General features: G+C 37.9%; 1 protein-coding gene across 3 annotated transcripts in view; it reads left to right on the forward strand.

Annotated features, from left to right (window-relative positions):
* Positions 1-19,781, forward strand: part of LOC125248579 (deleted in malignant brain tumors 1 protein-like) — a 50,035-nt gene extending 30,254 nt beyond the window's left edge. Inside the window, exons 2-9 of one of the 3 annotated variants that reach the window (XM_048160569.1) lie at positions 1,140-1,445; positions 1,600-1,890; positions 4,561-4,878; positions 14,154-14,459; positions 14,583-14,870; positions 16,371-16,688; positions 16,946-17,263; positions 19,477-19,781. In XM_048160569.1, coding sequence (XP_048016526.1) covers positions 1,140-1,445; positions 1,600-1,890; positions 4,561-4,878; positions 14,154-14,459; positions 14,583-14,870; positions 16,371-16,688; positions 16,946-17,263; positions 19,477-19,529 — 2,198 coding nt within the window. In that variant the 3' untranslated portion in view covers positions 19,530-19,781. Of the gene's footprint in view, positions 1-1,139; positions 1,446-1,599; positions 1,891-4,560; positions 4,879-14,153; positions 14,460-14,582; positions 14,871-16,370; positions 16,689-16,945; positions 17,264-19,475 lie in introns of all 3 variants that reach the window. The other 2 variants (XM_048160571.1, XM_048160570.1) reach the window with 2 other exon arrangements.
* Positions 19,782-25,306: the final 5,525 nt, after the last annotated feature.

Below are 25,306 nucleotides of genomic sequence, written 5' to 3' on the forward strand. Positions count from 1 at the left end.
AAAATGCCTGTATATAAGATTAGTATTGACAAAGTTCAGAGGCTGTCATATGCGTGAATCAACTTACTTTGTTGTTTATTTTCAATATGAAAAATAAATTTTAAATTGATGGATAAATTGCATTTTGAAAAAGAAAAAAACGTGTCATGGACTTATTGCATTTTGGGGAAAAAATACTTTTTTATAACAAACCTTTTAAAATCAAAATGTAGATTTGAATTTTTAATGTTTTTATAACCAAAAGATGCTATGTGAAAGTTTGAAACAGAAAATAGTGGTTTTCATCTTGCTACTTTCTTGGTAAAGAAAACACCATTTTACTCAAATTAATCAAAATGGAGTTATTGCATTTTGGAACCAAACTCTTCGAATAGTCTTGCTTTAATTCAGTGTGTTCAGGACTAAATAACATACTTTTAGAAATAAGCAAGCATGGTGCGGCGTCTAAAAGTATTACAAGTTTGTGTATATGAGATCGTATACCCGGCTGGTCCGAGACTCGAAGCGTTATAAGAATCCGAATGAACAAGTACAGTAAGAGCAAAGAGTTAAGTAGAATAATCAAATGTAGAGCTGAACTATTATACAAATGACCAATAATCAGTTGACATTCTAAACTAAATTCGAGGTCATAATAAAATGGAGTCAGATAAAAGTTTATTTGGAATTAAACTACTTTGCCACACTGAAAAGACAGAACGAGCAAGAAACCTTCCCCGTTCTGTGGGAAACCGCTGTTGGGACGATTGGGCGGGCCTTACAATAGGTACTATATTTTCTGCTTTATTCTGTGATCTTTTTTTACATTGTATAAAATCCATGAGGACTTGTTTGTAGTACATACATCAATCAAAAAATTGTCATAAAATATAGGGGAAAAATATTAGATATTGGTTATTGTTCAGCAGTGTATTTTTTTTTTTTTTCTTATTAAAAGCAAATTAATTTCACATTAGAAGCACGAGATGAGATAAAAAAAAAATGAAATCTATCAATTAGACAAAGGTCAGATAAAAACCTTTTAATAATTTTTTTCAAAAAAATATTCTGTCCCCCTCAATTCTGAAATGATGGCTATACGCCCCTGCTTACAAAATAGTTTTTAATCACATTCTACTTACATGTTTATATCTTACCAGACATAAGATTGGTCAATGGGTCTGATTCATGCAGTGGAAGAGTGGAGATCCTTCATAATGGCCAGTGGGGAACCGTGTGTGATGATGGCTGGGACATGAATGATGCTGCTGTGGTGTGCAGACAGTTAGAGTGTGGTTCAGCCATCAGTGCACCTAAAAGTGCCGCCTTTGGTCAAGGCAGTGGATCGATCTGGCTGGATGGTGTTGGATGCTCGGGAGGTGAAGGAAACCTCACACAATGTTCACACAGAGGACTAGGAGCTCAAAACTGTGGTCATGGTGAAGATGCTGGTGTTGTTTGTTCAGGTAAATCTTTTGCATCTTAACATTAGGGTTCGGGTTAGGTAGAAATGAGCAATAGAAATTACAATAAGCTTCATGTATTTAATGATTTTCATCTTAACATGTAATTTTAAATGGATGCCTATATTTTTTTTTTTTTTTTTTTTTTTTTTTTTAGCAGGTGACCTGCAGCAGCCCACTCTTTCTGTGAGCCCCACACATGCAGCTGTTTCTCCTGGAGAAAACATTCAGTTCAGATGCACAACACCTAAACCAAGATGCAATGCTGATGCTGAATTCCACCTCTTCAAAAACGGATCATCTATATCCTCCCAGAAACATGTTTCTGGTGTGACTTTCCACCTTGTCAATGTAAGCGCCTCACATCAGGGCAGCTACAGCTGTTATTACTCCTACCATAACGGCACTGTAATATCGCCTCAGAGTAACACTGTTATCATCATTGTAGGTGAGAGTTTAATCTTGTCTCATTGCCTACATAATATAAATGCTTTAGTTGCATGAAAGAGAGTTCATTCTGTATTGATGTCTTATTTATGTGTTTGTGCAGCTAATTTGTAAAATGACTGTAAATTAAATCCCGAGAAGATGCAGTTCTTGAAACCATTTTTATTTGTTTTATTTCACTATTCATTTTTATTTGTAGCGCTTACACAGAAACACACATGAGCATTTGAAAGCAGGTGTCTATCAGTGGATATATTTGGGATCTGCTTTCAAACACTCCCGTGTGTATGTGTGTAAGCAATCGGTGAAGAGCGTCAAAGATATCTATTTACAACATGTTTTTGAAGTGTTGATCATTGTAGCCAATCACAGACATATCTATTGAGTATGTGAACACAATGGCCAATCAGAGGTGTTTAAGAATCTGCTTAAAGGGTTAGTTCACCCCAAAATTAAAATTCTGTCATTAATTACTAGGGTTGTTCCGATTCCGATACTAGTATCGGAAATACCACCGATACCACAAAAATTTCTGGCATCGGTATCGGCGAGTATTTAAACTCACGTACCGATCCGATACCATTTTCTTAAACAATACCTAGTTGTGCCCGCTATCTTTGCTTAACGCAGCAAATCGGAAATCAATTCTTCTTCGTGGCTCAGAATGCAAACACAGGAAGTTGTGCTGTGTTGCCACAAGCAACAACTGTTTAGAGCAGCAGAGAAGTAAAAACGCGCTAGCAGTATGTCTGCTGTTTAGCAGTATTTCAGACCAGTAAAACGGCGACATGTCTCATATGCAATGCTGCAATTTCGAGTGGCACAAGTATTGGCAACTTTAACACAAATAACTTAATAAAGCATTTGAAGACGCGTCACCCCGCGCAACACGATGGTTACATAAAGGCTAATGCTGCGTTGACACCAGACGCGAATGAAGCGATAAGCGCGAGTGATTTACATGTTAAGTCATTGCAAAGACGCGAAGTGACTCCCTGCGGCGCGATTCGCGTGAATGACGCGGTGCGAATTGAGCGATTCGGGCGTTTGACGCGCTTAAGATGGAGAAGGATGAGGCGTGCCAGCTTCATTCAAACAAAGATAAAAGTTTGTTCTGGATGACCAGCTGCTGTCAGTCGTCGAAAACGTGATATTTTTATTTAACAAAATTGTTTCTGGACTTCAAGTTTTAAAGAAATTATTTTCTTATATAGCCTAATTATATTCCTAGATTTATTTGTTGCACTGTTTTTATAGTTATATTGTAAAACTAATATACCTTTTTCAGTTCACAGTGTTAGATTTGTGGCTGCATTTGAAGTTCTTTTTCATTTAAAATAAATAAATAATATAACTGACAAATGTATGTCAGATAATAAAAATACTCTAGTTCACTGTATGTTTTTGTTCTTGTTTTATTAAGGGATAAGTCTGAAGCACACCATAAATAATTCTATCAATTCATACAGGGCTAGTAGTGTGTATATATATATATATATATATATATATATATATATATATATATATATATATACACACACCCAGGTATCGGATCGGTACTCGGTATCGGCCGATACCCTGAGCTCAGGTATCGGCATCGGTATCGGGAATGGAAAAGGGGTATCGGAACATCTCTATTAATTACTCAACCTCATGTCATTTCACACCCGTAAGACCTTCGTTCATCTTCGGAACACAAATTAAGATATTTTTGATCAAATCTGATGGCTCAGTGAGGCCTCCATTGACAGCAAGATAATTAACACTTTCAAATGCCCAGAAAGCTACTAAAGACATACTTAAAACAGTTCATGTGACTACAGCGGTTCAACCTTAATGTTATGAAGTGACAAGAATACTTTTTCTGCGCCAAAAAAAAAAAAAAAAAACGACTTTATTCAATAATATCTAGTGATGGCCAATTTTTAAAACACTGCTTCATAAAGCTTTGAAGCTTTACGAATCTTTTGTTTGGATTCAGTGGTTCGGAGCGCCAAAGTCACGTGATTTCAGTAAACGAGGCTTGATTACATCATAAACATTTCTAAATTTCAATGGTTCATGTGACTTTGGCAGTTTGATTCAAGCACTGATTTGAATAAAAATAAGATTCGTAAAGCTTCGAAGCTTCATGAAGCAGTGTTTTGAAATTTTCCATCACTAGATAAAATAAAGTCGTTATTTTATTTTATTTTTTTTTTGGCGCACAAAAATTATTCTCGTCACTTCATAACATTAAGGTTGAACCACTGTAGTCACATGAACTGTTTTAAATACATCTTTAGTAGCTTTCTGGGTATTTGAAAGTGTAAATTATCTTGCTGTCAATGGAGGCCTCACTGAGCCATCTGGATTTCATCAAAAATATCTTAATTTGTGTTCCAAAGATGAACGAAGGTCTTACGGGTGTGGAACGACATGAGGGTGAGTAATTAATGACAGAAATTTCACTTTTGGGTGAACTAACCCTTTAACAGTGCTCAAAATACTAGGGGGAAATGATGGTTTCATCACATTTTTAAAATTTTCAGTGCCAACTTGGTTCTGAACCAAAAAAGCAGAGGGGTTTGGTGCTTGGCTCCTAACAATGACTGATGTTTTTAGCTAGTTTGCAAGTTTAGCATGTTGTTAGATGTGAGTTGATTCATAATATAGTTATTTTATTTTTTAGGTGAATATACTATCAGACTGGTGAATGGTAATACTGACTGCTCTGGGAGAGTTGAGATCCTTTATGATGGCCAGTGGGGGACAGTGTGTGATGATAACTGGGACATTGAAGATGCTGAGGTGGTGTGCAAACAGTTGGGATGTGGACCAGCTGCTAGAGCACACTCCAATGCTCATTTTGGCCAGGGAAGTGGTCCGATCTGGTTGGATAATGTGGGATGTACAGGAAATGAATCATCCCTCACACAGTGCTCACAAAATCCTTTTGGAAACCATTACTGCGGTCACTACGAAGATGCAGGCGTCGTCTGCTTAAAGGGTAAAAGTATATATGTTTTCCCCAGATCCAAGATGCCATTGTATATTGACTGTTTTGCTTGTGATGAAAAGAGTACAATAGCGATTGAAAACAACATAAACCTATGGTGTTCAGTCCCAAATAATAATTATATTAAGCAGAGGGGCTATGTATATTTGGTGCTTGCCTACTAACAATTTCAAACACATACAATATACACATACTTACAACATAGTTCACTTTCAAAAGGGAACTCAACTCTGTGTTTGACACGCAATGGGAAAGCCCCGCGTGAACCGGTGTCTGAAAACAATATCAACTCACGACAATCCTACTGGCCGGCGACAGCCTATGACGTCATTATAGCGTGACCCGGAAGTATATAAGGAGTGCCTAGAGAACCAGTCAGTATCTTTTTCGTCTTCGGGGACTGTTTTGTTCGAAACTATATCAAACTGATATTAAGGTAAGACAATTTATGTCTAACAAACATTTCAGGAAGTGTGTGCATCCATGTCCCATAGTGTTGACATCTGATCACATACAGATGCTGGTCATATAATTAGAATATCGTGAAAAAGTTCTTTTTTTTTTATTGTAAATTATTTTTAAAAATGAAACTTTCATATATTCTAGATTCCCTACATGTAAAGTAAAACATTTCAAAAGTTTTTTTTTTTTTTTTTTTTTTTTTTTTTTAAATTTGATGATTAGAGCATACAGCTCATGAAAGTCCAAAATCCTGTATCTCAAAATATTAGAATATTTACATTTGAGATCAATCATTAAATGATTTTCCAAAACAGTATAAAGTTCCAAGTTCTTTAAAGTATGTTCATTTGTGCACTCAATACTTGGTCGGCAGCACATAATACAGCAAATGACTTGCTCTTGACAAATTACAGCATCAGTGAAGTGTGGCATGGAAGTGACAGCCTGTGGCACTGCTGAGGCACTATTGAGCCTTCAGATCACTGTATATTGTTGGATCGACTTTCTCATCTTTCTCTTGAAAATAGTCCCAAGTCAGGGGTCAGATGTTGGCTGGCCAATAAAGCACAGTAATATCATGGTCAGCAAACCACTGTGAAGTGGCTGTTTGCACTGTGGGCAGGTGCTAAAGTCCTGCTGGAAAAGGAAATCAGCATATCCATAAAGCTTGCAGCAGTTGACTAGAAGGCTCAAGAAATCATGGAAGTAGCTGCATTGACTTTGCACTTGATAAAACACAATGGACCAACACCAGCAGACGTCACGGCCCCAAATCATTACAAGCTTGAGAACTTCCCACTGACTTCAAGCAGCTTGGATTCTGTGCCTCTCCAGTCTTCCTTCAGACTTGGGACCATGATTTCAACAGAAAGCAAAATTTCTTTTACTGAAAATGAGACTTTCACCACTGTTCACTGTCCAGTTATTTTTCTCCTTAGCCAGGTAAGAGCTTCTGACATTGTTTTTGTTTCAGAAGTGGCTTGGTAGTCCTTTTCTGAAGAGTCTGAGTGTGGTGACCTTGATGCGCTGACTCCGGCTCATTTGACTCATTGTGAAGCTTCCCAGTGTTTGAATCGGCTTTACTTGACAGTATTCTCAAGCTTGTGGTCATCCCTGTTGCTTGTGCACCTATGCCTACCCAATTTCTTCCTTCTAGTCAACTTGTCATTTAAAGCTTTGATCTTACCTGGGCTAAACAGCCACCACATTCAGTAAGACCATCTGTGACTTACTCTCTTTGTGGAGGCTGTCAATGATTGGACCATTGCCATGTCAGCAGTCTTCCCCATCAGTGTGGTTTCAAAGATACAAGAGATACCTGGAATTTATACTGTAGGGATGGTCATTTCATGAAACTCAAATGTAAAATCTAATATTTTGGTCTGGATTTTGGACTTTCATTAGCTGAGCTCTAATCAACAAATTAAAAAAAAAAAAAAAACTTTTGAAGTTTTACTTTACATGTAGGAAACTAGTATAAATGAAAGTTTCATTTTTAAAAATAATTTACAATAAAAAATGAACTTTTTCACGATATTCTAATTATATGACCAGCACCTGTACATAACTTATAACGTTATCTTTTATGAGAACAAAAGGGCATGTACAGGCAGTTCTTGTGGGATCTGTCTGTTTGTTTTTGTGAGTGTGTTTTACTTGTAAAATGCTCCACTCTCTTCTGTCCTTTCCTCGAGAGGAGAAGGACCGGCAGCTGCACCTAATGGTTCGGGTCTTACTCTTGCTGAGGCAGAGTAGAGACTAGATCAAGAGGTTTTCAGCTGGAGCTTGTTGAAGGGGTGAAATTCCCTGCAACCTTCGGCGGCTGACGGGAGAGAGCTGTGTGATTATGATGATGTGTTGTCTATGACATCATTAGATTCAGCAGCAGTTGCTCTTCTTGTTCTAAGCCAAACAAGAGAGCAGGAGATGGTTGATGAGGATGAAGATTGTGAGCCTTCTGAATCCTCAAAGCCACCCTGCCCCCGCGTATGTTCAGCTGTGTGAGATTATGAAACGCGCCTCTGGCAGACTTCGGCTGCCATTGGAGCAGGTTAAGAAAGAAACCGCTCGCGGATTGTTCGTTGAATGGTTCCTTTTTTGCCATAATTCTCCAGCCACCATAAGCTTTCCATTTCTTCTTGATCTTCATACTGAGATCGAGAAGGCATGGAAGGACCAGTATTCAGCTCGCATTCATCAACATCAGCAGGTTAAGTCGCTGATGTTGATGGAGTGAGTATGGCTATGCGTTGACGCCTCCTACTGACGAGATGAGTGCAACTATCTCGTGATATAGGTAGGCTCCAACGCTCTATACGCAGCAGCAGGTCAGGCGGGTGTTGCTTACACACAATGTCTGTTTGTAAGCATAATAGTTAGACCTGCTGAGATTGGCTTGGTAGGTTTCTTATATTTATATCAGTTTCCTGTTTTTGAGGCAGACTAGGGCCCTGAAGTTCCATTAGGTTGGCTAGTACGATATATTATTATGGTAGTACTTTGTTTGTCCCCTTTTTTGGATGTGTTGGCTTCGGATAATTAAGCCACCGTTCATATGTATTCAGATGTCGGCTATAACTAAGCCGCACTGTTAGCCACCTTTTTGGTTCATTAGCTTTCTCCTCTGGTAAATGCTAGAGTTTTGAGATTAGCTTTCACTACAGATAGATCTATGTTTAGCATCGGCCTTACAGGCCGCCTGACATTGTGTGCTTTAGAGGCTGTTGTTTTCTTAGCCCCAGGCAGATCTAAGCTTATGTGTTGGCCTTATAGGCCCACAGCTATAGCTGGCATAGGCAAGAACTAGGGTTTAGGCAGTCTGCTAGTAGCATTTACGCCCTTTTTATACTCCCCCTGTTATGTTAGTGTAGTTATGGCAAGGGGGGCGTGGTTTGGCGAAGTCTGCAACGGGAGAGAGAGGCGGGAGACGCGCGGTGAGTGAGAGGGTTAAGTGCAAATAACAAACACCTGTCTCTTGTTTCAGTAATTGGCGTGGAGAGAGTATTTAATGCCAGGAGAAGCAGGAGCGTGTGAGAGAGAGAAGGACTACTGGCTGCCACACGCACACACACACAGACGGGAGCTCATCTGTTGTGAAACTTGTTATGTTCTGACCGTTTTGTGCCTGTCTGCACACCCTTTGTTTTTGTTATTTAATAAACAAGCAATCAGTAGTAAAGCCGATCCTGTCCTCTTCCTTCCTTATATATACGAACATTGTTACACTGGTGCCGAAACCCGGGAAGGAAGACGGAAGCCGCCGCCAAACCACGCTCCCCTTTACACAGTAGTTTTCCTAGTTCTGGCCTCCTTTTATCAGAGTTGTCAGGCCAAGGCCCATTGTCCCTTCAGTGTAGGTGCAAATTAGTTAGCAGCTAAGGTAGCAGACTATTGCTAAGTCTCCCTGGTGCAGTTGTCTCAGGTGATGTAGACCCCTTTTCACTATGTGAATAGAAACTTTGTTGCTGTGGCCCCGCTCCCCAAGAACTATCTAGTGGTACTTTGACTTTAGTTTTTCCCCTGAACCCCTTGAACTTTGTTCAAGCTTGAGTGATCTAGTTGTAGCTTTTTATAAAGCTCCTGTTCCCTAGGGTTCAGTACAGATTGTATCTGTTTTTGGTGAGAATTTCTCATGTGAAGTACCCACCCTGTATTTTTCCGGGTTGGATTAATAGTACTCCCTTGTTGTTCAAGGTTTTTGTGCTTTAATATGTTAGTTCTGATTCCTGCCCTACACTTTGTGAGCTCAGTAACTCTAATACTGCCACAGGCTAGCACCCGTGTGTAGCGATTTTTGTACGGTTATGAATCAATTTATGGGTGAAATGTATGAATATAATAAATCATAAAGCTTTATGATTAATTATGATGCATATACCGACCCAAGGGGGAATTAAACATATATTGTGAATTAATTACAACGAATTATAATCAATTACATATATGATTAGTTCTGGTTAAATAATTATTTAGAGAAGGTATATTAGTTTGTCCAGCAAACCGTTATATCTCCTCACAGACTATTATAAAGAGAAAGGTTCTTCTCTGGCCGCAAGAAGGAACTTTCTATTCTAGCATCAGAGCATAAAGCAATTGGTGCTGGATCGAAACGTTAAAGTGACCTGGTTTTTGTTGAATGAGCAAAAGAACAAAAAGCATGGATATAATGTGTTTAATATATGAAAACTACTACTACAGAGGTTATACGTCTAAATATACATACATATATACAAAAGCGAAAGTAAAGGCAGGAAAAGAGAGGTGATCAAAGATTGGCAATTTACAACAGTTAACCCTTTGAGAGCCAGCAAGGAAAACTCACGCGAATCTTAAAGAAGTTAATACTTGCATAGGTTCGGTTGCTGTAGCATTTCAGAGTTTCAGAGCTTGGCTTGGAGTGATTGGTCCTTTCCAAGAGGGTTTCTTCCGAGGTTTAACTGACAGGTAAAATAACCGAGAAGAGAGAGAGAGAAGAGAAGGAAATGGTCGCCCCGGAAGAAGTTGAGCGCGTGATGAAAGCGCTGTCGCCTGAGGCAGTTCAGAGGCAATCGGGAGACAAAGGAAAAGTTGCGTGTTGTTGCTTTAATGGAAAACCAAACTAACACACCTCTTTGGCTGGACGGCCAATAGATGTGTGGCAATGTTTGGCGGGCAAAGTTTTCTTTGTCTTGTCTCTTGGCTGAATTTGCATAATTTATGGGTATCAGATCGGATAGTACTTTCTTCACAGTACCATTAAACAAATAGAACAATGCATTTGTCAGCTATGTGACATATCTCAGTGAATGAGAGGTATCAAGAGCTTTAAAACAAGACCAAACTCGACAGATCAGAAAAGCATACAAAAGAAGTTATAGTTTACAGACAATAGTATCATTAGAAATTACACTAGCACAACTACAATCCAAGCTAAGCTTATACACTGTGTGCAGAATTATTAGGCAAGTTGATTTTCTGATCATATTTTTTTTCCAAGCACATTTTACCAATTCCAATCCACATCAATCTTAATAACTACTATTAATATTGTTTTTAATCATTTATAAGTGATATATAATTGTTCATGAAGGCTGGAAATGAAAAATGCCTTATATTCAGGTGTGCAGAATTATCAGGCAGGTTTTCTTTTACAGGCAAAATGAGCCAAAAAAGATATTTAACTCTGACTGAAAAGTCAAAAATTATTAAATATTCATGAGAAGGACGCAATACTAATGCAATACTAGAAATTGCAAAGTTAAAGCATGACCAAGGGACAGCAAAATGCTCATTGGGTCAGCGGGGTCATATAAAAACAAGTGGAGAAGAAAAGACACATGTTAACTGCAAAATAATTAAGAATTAAGGTGAAGAATTAAGTGTGAAACCATCAGGAACCCTTTAGTCTCCAGCGCCACCATTTTCACCAACTGCAGCCTACCTGTAGTCTCCAGAAGTGCAAGGTGTCAGGATCTCAGAGACTTGGGTTAGGTAAAGAACCTAAAAAATGACCCGCTCTTAATAAGAATCACAAGCTGAAGTGTTATAAAATACATGAAGACTGAGTTTTTATAGGCCTTATAGACAGATGGCTTGAGAATGACTCCTGAAGGACCAGCACCACATCCTCTTGTACCACTGTTTGAAGAATTTATCTTCCACAATCTGGCAGTAAGTTTTGGAAGATCATTTTTAGTCCATCTCTGCAAGACAGACATTTCAGGATAAGAGATAGACTAAAAGTGAACTCCCACACCTTACTGCCAGATTGTGGAAGATAAATTCTTCAAACAGTGGTACAAGAGGATGTGGTGCTGGTCCTTCAGGAGTCATTCTCAAGCAGTCTGTCTATAAGGCCTATAAAAACTCAGTCTTCATGTATTTTAGAAACTTCAGCTTGTGATTCTTATTAAGAGCGGGTCATTTTTAGGTTTCTTTACCTAACCCAAGTCTCTGAGATCCTGACACCTTGCACTTCTGGAGACTCCAGGTAGGTTGCAGTTCTGGAAAATGGTGGCGCTGGAGACTAAAGGGTTCCTGATGGTTTCACACTTAATTCTTCACCTTAATTCTTAATTCTTTTGCAGTTAACATGTGTCTTTTCTTTTCCACTTGTTTTTGTATGACCCCGCTGACCCAATGAGCATTTTGCTGTCCCTTGGTCATGCTTTAACTTTGCAATTTCTAGTATTGCATTAGTATTGTGTCCTTCTCATGAGCATTTAATAATTTTTGACTTTTCAGTCTTGAGTTAAATCTTTATTTTTGGCTCATTTTGCCTGTAAAAGAAAACCTGCCTAATAATTCTGCACACCTGAATATAAAGCATTTTTCATTTCCATCCTTCATGAACAATTATATATCACTTATAAATGATTAAAAACAATATTAATAGTAGTTATTAAGATTGATGTGGATTGGAATTGGTAAAATGTGCTTGGAAAAAAAATATGATCAGAAAATCAACTTGCCTAATAATTCTGCACACAGTGTACAGTGGGAATAACTATATGCAATTTGACATAGAATGGCGGTTACATTTAGGCATAATTATATTTTACACATACAGTCTTCAATGCATGTTTGTGTGTCTGTGTGTGTCCTTAGTGTGAGTGTATGTGTCTTTGTGGTGTGTGTTGGAATTTGGCTGGCCTCTGGGCCCACCAAGGGAGGGGGGTGATCCTTTGAAGTCTCCAGAGCTAGGAAGTGGGATTCTCTGTTTAATTTCTGACAGAGTAACAAAAGTGTCAAAGTGTCTGTTTTTCTGGACTCGCCGGTGCCGATCTGTGATTTACAAACACAGTTCAGCAGGCTAAAAGCGTTCTGAAAATTCCAAAGTTGATTGACTATGCCGGATCTATCCAGATGCTACACGTGTGTTCTGGAGTAGTAGGCCTGACTTTGGCCTCCTTTAAAGTATGGTTACGTAATTTGTACTCCCCTTGCTGTAAGGGTAAAAAGTGTTTTTACTGAGTATATTGCCCGTTGGAATGTATAAGCTCAGGTTGAGTTTATAAAGCTAACCTCACTACATAGTTTGGTTTTCGTATATGGCTCCCTTAGAGCTTGAACACTGTCACAAGCTGACGCTTGTGTTGTGTAAAGAAGAAGGCTCCGTTTGGGCCTCCTTCAGAGCACAATAGCTTGTTGTATTACAAGGCTTGTTGGTAGATGTTTCAGTCAGAGTTTGCTTACTTGGAAACTAGCACTGCCACAGGTTGACGCCCATGTCATTCTGAAGTCGCAAGTCCTGTTTGGACCTCCCTCAGAGCATGATGGCATAAGTTTGTACTCCTCTTGCTTAAAGAGTAAAAAGTGTTTTTGCTGAGTACATTGTCTGTTGGAATGTGTGGATAAAATTAACCTCAGGTTGAACTAAACTAGTTAACCTCACTGGATAGTTTGGTTCTCAGATTTGGCTCCCTTAGAGTATAGACACTGCCACTAGCTGACGCCACGTGTCTTTCTGGAGTCGCAGGCCCGGTTTGGACCTCCTTCAGAGCATAATGGTGTAAGTTTGTACTCCTCTTGCTTAAAGAGTAAAAAGTGTTTTTACTGAGTACATTGCCGGTTGGAGGATGTGCTCAGGTTGAGCTAAACTAGTCAACCTCACTGGATAGTTTGGTTCTCAGATTTGGTTCCCTTAGAGCATAGACACTGCCACTAGCTGACGCCATGTGTCTTTCTGGAGTCGCAGGCCCTGTTTGGGGCCTCCTTCAGAGCATGATGGCGTAAGTTTGTACTCCTCTTGCTTAAAGAGTAAAAAGTGTTTTTACTGAGTACACTGCTTGTTGGAATGTGTGGATTAGGGTGACCATATGCGCCATTCTCCCAGGACGCGTCCTGTCCAGGATTTCTAAGTTGCATGAAATGTCCCAGTTTTGGTTTTGTTTTCATATTTGCGGAAGGTAACGATTGAAAAATAATTTGACCAATAGCATGCATTATACATAATCATCCGATAGTGGCTTGCAAGAAGGCTGGATCTACAGAGAACGGTCAAAGAATTGCAAATACGACAACATTTTAATGCATTGCATGAAGAATGTCAATAAGAACAGTGGCTTGCACAGACCTCCGTGTAGAAATCGCGTTCCTAAATCGCGTTCCGGGGGCACATCGATATATGACCACTTTCACAATTAAAGAGGCAAGGGCTCAAGCCATTTTAGGCAATTTAGAAATCCTGGACAGGACTTGCCTGGGAAAATGGCGCATATGGTCACCCTAGTGTGGATGAGATTAGCTCTGGTTGAGCTAGACTAGTTAACCTCTCTGGTTGGTTTGGTCTTCAGATTTGGCTCCCTTAGAGCTTAGACACTGCCACTGGCTGACGCCACGTGTCTTTCTGGAGTCGCAGGCCCTGTTTGGGCCTCCTTTAGAGCATGATGGCGTGAGTTTGTACTCCTCTTGCTTAAAGAGTAAAAAGTGTTTTTACTGAGTACATTGCCTGTTGGAATGTGTGTTCAGGTTGAGCTAAACTAGTCAATCTCACTGGAAAGTTTGGTTCTCAGATATGGCTCCCTTAGAGCATAGACACTGCCACTAGCTGATGCCCGTGTCATTTTGAAGTCGCAGGTCCTGTTTGGACCTCCTCTAGAGCATGATGGCGTAAGTTGTACTCTTGCTTAAAGAGTAAAAAGTGTTTTTACTGAGTACACTGCTTGTGGGAATGTGTACTTCCGGGTCGCTCTATGATGACGTCATAGGCTGTCGCTGGCCAGTAGGATTGTCGTGAGTTGATATTGTTCTCAGGGAACCATAGTTACAAACGTAACCTGAGACATTTTTAATCACATTGTACTTACATTTTTATATCTTACCAGACATAAGATTGATGAATGGGTCTGATTCATGCTGTGGAAGAGTGGAGATCCTTCATAATGGCCAGTGGGGAACCGTGTGTGATGATGACTGGGACGTGAATGATGCTGATGTGGTGTGCAGACAGTTAGAGTGTGGTTCAGCCATCAGTGCACCTCATAGTGCCGCCTTTGGTCAAGGCAGTGGATCGATCTGGCTGGATGGTGTTGGATGCTCGGGAGGTGAAGGAAACCTCACACAATGTTCACACAGAGGACTAGGAGTTCACAACTGTTATCATGGTAAAGATGCTGCTGTTGTTTGTGCAGGTAAATCTTTTGCATCTTGACATTATTTTGGGAGAAATGAGCAATAGAAATTACAATAAGCTTCATGTATTTAATGATTTTCATCTTAACATGTAATTTTAAATGGATGCCTATTTTTTTTAGCAGGTGACCTGCAGCAGCCCACTCTTTCTGTGATCTCCACAGATACAGTTTCTCCTGGAGAAAACATTCAGTTCAGATGCACAACACCTGAACCAAGATGCAATGCTGATGCTGAATTCCACCTCTTCAAAAACGGATCATCTATATCCTCCCAGAAACATGTTTCTGGTGTGACTTTCAACCTTGTCAATGTAAGCGTCTCACACCAGGGCAGCTACAGCTGTAATTACTCCTACCAAAACGGCACTGTAATATCACCTTGGAGTAACACTGTTGACATCACTGTAGGTGAGAGTTTAATCTTGTCTCATTGCCTACATAATAACGCATTAGTTGCATGAAAGTGAATTCATTCTGTATTGATGTCTTATTTTTGTGTTTTGAGCTGCTAATTTATAAAATGACTGTGAAATAAAATTAAATCCCAAGAAAGTGCAACTTATTAGCATTCTGCGCACGCACATGAAAAATACAATTTACGTACCTAGCAGTAGTGATGGACAAGTTTGAAACATGCTTCGTGAAGGTTTGAAGCTTTATTAATCTTTTGTTTAGAATCAGTGATTCGGAGCATGTATCAAACTGCCAAAGTCACGTGATTTCTGTAAACGAGGCTGCATTACGTCATAACTGTTTCAAAACGTTTCGAAACATTTCAAAATTTCAATGGTTCACCGGTAGAGGGCGATGATAAAGTGAACCCATGAATCATGCAGATTCACTGAGAACTATTGAACAAGTGTCTATGGGTTTTAACCAATGGTTTTACCTGATCTCTGATCAGTTTTATACTTTTGTAGATGTTTTAATTAGACATTAGTATAATTAAAATTAATAATGGTAGTTAGTAATCTTTTATTGGCCTGTTTAGCTTGAGTCCATGAAACAAACAAAACACGCCCTAAAAATCGATAAAAGAACACATATACAGACACTCTATATTTAATCGTATTAGATGATTAGTTAATTGCATTTGATAGATTTTACTTTCAATAAAACATTTGCAATAGATTTGTAAAAGGTGTTTTTATGCATGTTTGGCCTGAGTTTTGTTGCATTTACACTGTTCTGACCACTAGGGGTCACCGTGGAGATTGTTTCAAAGCCTCAGCACATTTGCTTGGTGCTCACCCTATGGTCTGTGTGGGTCCTAATGCCCCAGTATAGTGATGGGGACACTGTACTGTAACAAGCACCATCCTTCGAATGAGACGTTAAACTGAGGTCTTGGCTCTCTGTGGTCATTAAAAATCCCATGGCACTTCTCGTAAAGAGTGGCCTCCTAATAATCCCCATTCATTGAATTGGCTTTATCACTCTCTCTCCTCCCCGTCTACAGCTGGTGTGTGGTGAGCGCACTGGCGCTGTTGTACTGTGGCTGCCGTCGCATCATCGAAGTGGATGCTGCACACTGGTGGTGGATGAGGAGAGACCCCTGATATGATTGTAAAGCGCTTTGGGTGTGCAGTAGTACATACGAAAGCGCTATATAAATGCCTCATTCATTCATTCGAAGATGGCGGATGCGTCAACATGTCTGACATAAAATACATCAGTATTGCTCCTTGTGATTTTCTTAAAAGCTTTTACTTTTCTTAAAAAGGGCGGTTGCTAAGAAGTGACTAAATGGGACTAGAGGTTGTTGGGGATGTTAAACGTCATCAGCTGAACAGAAAAAGTCATGTACTCACTAGACACTTTCACAGCCTCGTTGTGTTTATATTCCCGCTCTTGCAAACTATTATAACTCGAAACATAATTCATAATATAGTTATTTTATTTTTTTAGGTGAATATAGTATCAGACTGGTGAATGGTAGTAATAACTGCTCTGGAAGAGTTGAGCTCCTTTATAATGACCAGTGGGGGACAGTGTGTGATGATAACTGGGACATGAATGATGCTGATGTGGTGTGCAGACAGTTGGGATGTGGACGAGCTGCTAGTGCAAACTCCAATGCTCATTTTGGCCAGGGAAGTGATCCTATCTGGTTGGATGAAGTGAGATGTTCAGGAAGTGAATCATCCCTCACACAGTGCTCACACAAACCTTTGGGAAACCATAACTGTGGTCACAAAGAAGATGCAGGTGTCGTCTGCTTAAAGGGTAAAAATATATATGTTTTCCCCAGATCCAAGATGCCATTGTATATTGACTGTTTTGCTTGTGATGAAAAGAGTACAATAGTGATTGAAAACAACATAAACCTACGGTGTTTAGTCCCAAATAATTATTATATTTTAAAAAAGCAGAGGGGTTTGGTGCTTGTCTCCTAACAATGACTGATGGTTTTAGCTAGTTTGCAAGTTTAGCATGTTGTTAGATGTGAGCTGATTCATAATATAGTTATTTAATTTTTTTAGGTGAATATACTATCAGACTGGTGAATGGTAGTAATAACTGCTCTGGGAGAGTGGAGATCCTTTATGATGACCAGTGGGGGACAGTGTGTGATGATGACTGGGACATGAATGATGCTGAGGTGGTGTGCAGACAGTTGGGATGTGGACGAGCTGTTAGTGCACACTCCAGCGCTCATTTTGGTCAGGGAAGTGGTCGGATCTGGTTGGATGATGTGGGATGTTCAGGAAATGAATCATCCCTCGCACAGTGCTCACACAAACCTTTTGGATACGAAGACTGCGATCACGAAGAAGATGCAGGTGTCGTCTGCTTAAAGGTAAAAGTATATAAGTTTATAGTATATATAGTATATATGTTTTCCAGGTCCAAGATGCCATTGTATATTTACTGTTTTGCTTGTGATGAAAAAAGTACAATAGTGATTGAAAACAACACAAACCTAGTGTTTAGTCCCAAATAATAATTATATTTTAAAAAGCAGAGGGGCTATGCACATTTGGTGCTTGGCTCCTGACAATGTCAAACACATAAAATATACAAATACTTACAACATAGTTTTTAATCACACTGTACTTACATTATTTCACTATTCATTTTTATTTGAAGCGCTTACACAGATACACACAGGAGCGTTTAAAAGCAGGTGTCTGTCAGTGGATATATTAGGGATCCGCTGATAGACGCCTGCTTTTAAACTCCTATCTAGTGCTTCATTGCTAAGTGTTTAACTAAACCTTGATAGGAGAGATTAGTGAGAAACTGAAGTCGCGTTTCCACCGAAATTACCCGGAACAATTTGCCCCAGGAACTTTTCCCCCCAGACCTGTTGCTGTCGGCTGCTGCATTTGAAATTGAATACTTATCTACTATATAGTACACAAAAAACAGTACACGAACAGAGTAGTATATCCAAATTCAAAGTATTCGAAAAACAGTAGGTGAATACTATGAATTCCAGCTAGATTCTGAAGTGCGCATACGATGAACACTTCACTATCCCATGAGGACACGGGAGAGGATTTATGAATGGAGTTGAAGGGATGTAACTGGTGCTGGTAAATCATGTGACAGTAACAACATGGTGGATGTAGTACGTCCGGATTTCATTCATACTACACGCATTCGTACTATATAGAACATATATTTTCAACGGCTGTAAGTAAATTTAAATTCAAATGTAGTACCTACTCAGTACGCAATTTCAACGCAGCTTGCATTTCCATCGCATCTAAAGTACTGTGATCCCAGGTTAAAAAAAAGTACACTTCTATAATGTACTTAAAGTTTTCTCGCACTAATTTTGTACTTAATATACTAAAAATTCTTCTTTAGTACTACTTAAGATAATCTTATGATCATCTAAGTGTACTCAACTGTGCTATTTTGAGACACCATGAAATATAAACTATCTCTGTATTTAAAAAATATATTTAGTTACCACTTGTAGCACACTATGGGTTCAAATGTACATAAGATACAGAGATAGTATATTAAAAGCACATTTTAGTTCATATTTCATGCTGTCTCAAAATAGCACATTTGAGTACACTTAGATGTTCTTAAGATTATCTTGAGAAGTACTAAAGAAGAATTTTTAGCATATTAAGTACAAAATTAGTGCATGAAAATAGAGCACTTTAAGTATATTATAGAAATGTACTTTTTTTTTTTTCACCTGGGGAAGATTAGTCTGGTAATGAACGCAGGACTGTGCCCGAATTTCCAGTTCCCCCTGGATTTCGTCCTCTGCATATAAGCTTAATAAAGCCTGAACCTTGTCATCGGTCCATCAGTCGTATTTTTAAAATCCATTGTTGATTCAAATAGCAAACAGCTGCACACAACGCAACATACTTTTAAAAAATGTGGTTGAAATAAAATGTTGCATGGAGTCAACCAATCAGCATGTTCAGCGCCCAAGTCCCACCCCGAAAGTTCTGAACTTTGAAAATGTACTACCTCATGATCAGGGGCTTTCTGAGGGGGGGAATTTTTACCCGGAACTTAATTTGGACCCTCGTCCCTGCGGCAGAAACACACAGAGTACCTTCCCAAAGTCCCTAGTTCCTGGGGAAAGTTCCTGTGGTGGAAACGGGGCTTTATATTAAGTTTGTCATATCATTTAGGTGATAAAACAGTGGTTCACTGGACTCTGCGTTTATAGGCTATTGGTTACGAAAAGTGGCAGGGAAGGTTTTAGTTTCACTCTCTTTACAATAATTCAATTATTACTTTACAGTTTTTGAAACAATTTCTTAGTATAGATGCATCAACAATTACTGTAGTGTCTTGACAACTAACTATTTAATAATAATTTAATATTAAATCTTTCAAATAATAAAGGTCATTTAAGCAAATGAAACAAACATTTTGATTCTGCATCCTGTATTGGAGAAGGCAGTAATGGGTTGTTATTTGAGGTGAATAACTTTTAGGACAAAGTAATAGATGATTTGTTCAGCTTGTTATCATTTGTGGCATTAGCATGTGTTTTCATTTTCATTTACATTATTTTATTTCCTCTCATTAGGTGCATGCCATGACATAGAGACTGAAGAGTGGTGTGTGAAGGACAGGACTTAGGGGCCCCTGGGCTTGAGTTTATGTTTGGGTCCTTCCTACACAACAAATGACATCAACTAACATCATTACGGAGCACAAAATACAAATAAAATATGCTTTGAGGTTCCTAGAACAGTTAATATGCCTAGCTTAGCTAATCTTTAGCAGTAATATTAAATAGTCATTATCATACAATAAAATACATGATGTGTTTTCTCAGTTGAGAGATCAAAACCCTGAAATAACACTGAGCAATAAAGCCAGAGAACAGTATTTTAAAGTGTATTGTCATATCTGTGTCCTCTTCTGTCAGATTTCTTAAATTTAACCAATAAATTCGATCAGAATACAACGACACTGTGTATAAATTGAAGTCAGTATCAACATCCATCTTTGGATTTGCACATACTGTTTTATGCAGCTCAGACATGGCATGAATGGGTTTAACAGCAAATTATAATTGCATAAATATGTTCAGAGATTAAGAGAGAGGGGAAATTGCTACTGGTTGAAAGTGATAATCCATAAAATCATATTACCAGTGACTGTATTTATGATTTATCAGCCATTTTGCCCAAAATCATCTTAATATGTTTTCAGTTGCTCATTGTTGCAGTTGGTCTGATGCTCCCAGTCATGATGGCATGACTTACCGTGACTCCTTTGTGCTTGGTCCCTTAATGGCTGCTTGCCAGACATTGTACTTTAACAAACTCCTCCTAGAGCTTTATCAGATCAACATCATATTTGGTCAGTCTAATCTAAAGGCCTTTGCGGCATTAAATTGGATGTTTCGCCATGAATCAGCAAGTTGTTGTCGGATATACAATGTCCAATCTGCCTGGCCTGAAGACATCTACATGCCAGTATTCAGTTAGTCATAGCACCACCTGCTGGCAACAGGAAATGACATGCTTTGCACTGTAATTTACTCCATGAAACATTTAAATATGCCATTAAGTACCAAATACTTAAAATACTACAAAAATAAAACAACAAACAGTGACTATATGCCTAAATTCACTTGAAAGTGTCCTTATACTATATTTAAACTCCGTGAATCCGTCTGTCTGCGATCTGTAAAGGTCTCTAGGCATAATAACTTAAAGTGGGTAAAATAAATTCCAAAATAAAATAAACACATAACTATTATTAAGAAAATATAGAATTAAGATAAATAATATCAGAATAATATATTAATCTGCAAAACTAATTCAAATAACTAAGGGTTATTTACAATAATAGTCCTGGCCTGAAAACATCTACATGGCAATATTCAGTAATAGTCAAGCCGCCATCTGTTGGCAGCAGGAAGTGTGGCACGTCGAAATGACTTTTTCATAATTCTCCTGTATTTACTCGCTTACATGCATGTCATGCGGTGGCCTTGGGTGCAAGGCCCTTTCAACACAGCTTGGCAGCTTTAACTTATTTTATTGTTGTTGTCTGTTTAATCTTGATGTTTAATTTTTATTGTTAGAAAATAACAAATTCATAATTTTAAACAGTTTTTTTTTTTTGTAAAATATTTAAAAATTACATACCTCATACAAAACAGAAAATAATTTCACTGAATATTTGTAATAAAACTTTTTTTAAAAAGGCCTCTTTTTTTGTGCAATATTTATGGAAAGGACCATGAAGTTAATGGGTATTTAATATGTTTTATGTTCCACCAGGGTTGAAAACTCTAATCTATTCCAGTACATCTATTGAACACAGGATTTGACTTGTCAGACTTCAACATGTACTTGCAAGATGTTGCCCAAAGCTCCATGCATGACCATCACATGAACCGATTCCAGCATTGAGGTTGTGGGTTTTGCATTTGTAAGCATCAGAAAAGTACCAATACTGGACAGCTGATGCTTCATTTCTAAATTTATACTAGAAATTAGGCATAAATGGTTGCTAAGGATAAGATGACATTGTTAAGGCTCTCAAAGTTATTAGGTCTCATCAGGTCACGTTTTGTCTCCCAAGGGTCTTTTGCTGTTATGGAAGTCACAGACAGCAGTAGATCTCTGACAAAGATAAAATGCCAAGACTGTTGCCTTAAAGGGTCATGAAACCCCATTTTTTGAGCTGTGAACATATATGTATAGGCTGTACATCATTGAAAACACTAAAGGTACTCATTAAACTCATAAAAAGTTAAAATTAGTTATTTTTGCATTTTTCAGAGTGATTTCTATCTTCCGGTTTGAAAAGCAAAGTCGGAGCAACGTCACAAAATCTGACGTCATCATGTACTACCGGCAAGATCTGGAGTGCTGACTGACTCCAAGTATGGGCTGGTCGAACATGCTGACGTCAACAGTTTCTGTATTTATTCATGAGATAAAGCTCATTCAATCCAATCACTGTGCTGTAGCATGCATAAGATTATAATTGCGGTATTATGCATGAGGAAGTATCACTTCTCTCGCCTCGGTCTGTTGTCATTCAGAGACATATCATTGGTGTTCGTTTCCTCAGTGCTACAACACAAAAATGTGTTTTCCTGCGACGTGACGAGAGCAGAAGTTTGGGTGCATGTGGATTGTTTTACTATAATCTACCTGCGCAATTGAAAATATGTTTGCATGAGATTGCGTTACTACGGAAGAGGATTAGGGCCAAGCAATAATAAAAAAATAAAACCATCTCGAGATTAAAGTTGTTATATTTCGAGAAAAAACTTGTTAAATTTCGAGAAAAAAAGTCGAGATAAAATGTTGACAATAAACTAGTTAAATTACGAGAAAAAACTTGTTAAATTTCGAGAAAAAAGTCGAGATAAAATGTTGAGAATAAAGTCATTAAATTAGAGAAAAAAGTCGTTAAATTACGAGAACAAATTTGTTAAATTACTAATTTTTTCTCATAATTTAACAACTTTTTTCTTGTAATTTAATGACTTTATTCTCATAATTTAATGCGTTTATTCTCAACATTTTATCTCGACTTTTTTCTCGAAATTTAACGACATTTTTCTCATAATTTAACAAATTTGTTCTTGTAATTTAACAACTTTTTTCTCGTAATTTAATGACTTTATTCTCAACATTTTATCTCGACTTTTTTCTCGAAATTTAACAAGTTTTTTCTCGTAATTTAATTAGTTTATTCTCAACATTTTATTTTGACTTTTTTCTCGAAATTTAACAAGTTTTTTCTCGAAATTTAACAAGTTTAATCTCGAGATGGTTTTATTTTTTATTATTGCTTGGCCATAATCCTCTTCTGTACGTTACAGCAGAGAATTCAATGTCAAAAAAGTGCGGCTCATTCACCTCTGCCTGCTCTATCTGCGTTCAAACACGTGAGCGTATGTTTCACTTAGCACAGCAGCACATGAGTGTTGTTTTGTTTTTGCCCACGATGCGGTCAGAACTGTGGTTTGAATATGAACACATAAAAAATACAATTGTTATGATATACAGGCGGAGCGCGCATATGATCCGTTTCAGCATGGAGCTTCGCGTTGTGTTTAACAACACTACCCACGTGGATAGCTCTACAGAATAAAGTATCCGTGTTTAAAGTTTTTATTTCACACATTCTCCTGCACTAAACATTAACCAGCACGGTGTAGTTATGCACACATATTTCATCAAGTCTTCTTCAAATGAATTATATGTGCAAACTGGACACTGATACAGTGGTGTATCCTCTCTGAACGCGACAACACGATTATTCTAATAGACAAAAGACTGATTTTGAGACTCGTAAACGTAATCAAAGTAGCCTATTATTCGCCCTATTAAATATTCTTTCGCATTTCTCCCTTGTGCTTGGGAGTTTGTTGTCATTTTCTCCGTGCTCATATATTAATATTCATTATTCTGTATAATGAGTGTGTTCTATGTCTGTGTTTCATTGGTTGTTCTCTCCCCTCTTCCACACTCCCACTTTTCCAGAGCTTTACATGCCCATTTTAACAGAGTTTTTTGAGCTTTGAACAACCAGGGTAAAACAGGGGGGTTTCATGACCCTTTAAGAAGAAGTCAACAGTTAAGTTACTTCCTAAGTCATGTATAGAAGATACTGACATAAATATCAGTCATCAAATCTGTCAATAATGTCTTAGTAGGATGATATCTAAATGCTTAGTTTTATGATCAAAGCTTTGTATACAGAACACATATAATGCAATGCAATACAATGATAATTTAAAGATGAACAAATAAACCTTCCTCAAAAGCCTGATGATCATATTTAAGACTCATGATTTTTTGGAAGAAAAAAAAAGATAATCAAGTAAACCTAAGTTGCTTCAGTCCAGTAAGTGTTCATTTTGAAATATTACTAACAATATCAAAGTTATTCTTATGTTTACTTCATAAATATCAGTAAACAGAAGGCATGTAGTAGATTGTGTACAACAGTTTTGGTCATGTGGATAATTCTGTATCAAATATGATACAGTATATAGGCTTTATGGGGTTAAAAAGATTTATTTGAACTTCACTGCATATATTTGTCCATAAACCTGTGACCTCACAGTGTCATTTGCATAATAAACACATAACATCCTCTGATCGACCGCTCACGGAAGCTCACCGCACTCACTGGAATGGTTTATTTGCAAATCAACTAGTTCATGAGGACGTGGTTCTGTTTACATTTGACTTGATGATATCAGTCCAGGAATCTTCACTCATATTCCCATTTACTCTGATCTTCCAGACGCATTTTTAACTGTACCTGTTCAAGCATTTCAATAGCATTACAGATTTCACATTCACTTCAGTGGAGGAATGATCTTTCCAGCTCTTCCACAAGCACCTGATGCACAGTCTTCATCACACTTACTATCATGATCATAATAATACTTTCTGGGCTGATCTCTCAGAAAGTTTACAGTCACTACCATCAAACAACGACAATACATTACATATGACTTACAAAAAGGGGAAACCATATATAACCATACAAAAATAAAAACCCCTTAACTATATCATGTCTTTACAAAACATTTGCTCCTTTGCACAATCGAATTAAATCTGCACTAAACCCTGCTCTACTGTTTCTCCACACCCACGTCTGTGTTCTTTTGAAACTATAATGCAACACTTCTCATGTTACTGTTGCCTTAGGGTGAATCGCTTTTTGTTCCTCATTTGCATGCCATTTTGGATAAAAACGTCTACTAAATAAAGGTACTGTAAATGTTACCTGATGACGACAGATGATAGATGGCTTTTTTGTTTGTTTGTTTGTTTGTTTGTTTTTAACCCAAAGTAGTCTGTTTTTGATACTTATATATATTTTGCACTATTACGTTTCTGTAATAATTTTCTTTATGCTTAAGGCAATATTAAAGACATTTATAATGTTATATCAGATTTCTATTTCAAATACATGATTCTGTTCAGAATCCTAAAAACTGGTTTCCACACAATATGAAGCAGCACAGCTGTTTTCAACATTGATAATAATCATAAGTGTTTCCTGAGCATCAAATCAGCATATTAGAATGATTTCTGAAGGATCATGTGACACTGAAGACTGGAGTAATGATGCTGAAAATTCAGCTTTGATCACAGGAATAAATTACATTTAAAAAATTTTCAAATAGAAAACTGTTATCATAATAATATTTCACTGTTTTTACCGTATTTTTTGATCAAATAAATGCAGCCTTGGTGAGCAGAAGAGACTTCCTTAAAAACATTCTCAAAATCTGACTGACACCAGACTTATTTGAATTTGGGGTGATATATGATGTGTCTTCTTGTTTGTCAACAGTCTTTGTGAGATTCATCCTTCAGCTCTTTTCTCTGGTCTACAGGCCGATCAAGTTCTTTGCATCA

Source organism: Megalobrama amblycephala, linkage group LG16, assembly GCF_018812025.1.
Source record: "Megalobrama amblycephala isolate DHTTF-2021 linkage group LG16, ASM1881202v1, whole genome shotgun sequence".
NCBI classification, from domain to species: Eukaryota; Metazoa; Chordata; class Actinopteri; order Cypriniformes; family Xenocyprididae; genus Megalobrama; species Megalobrama amblycephala.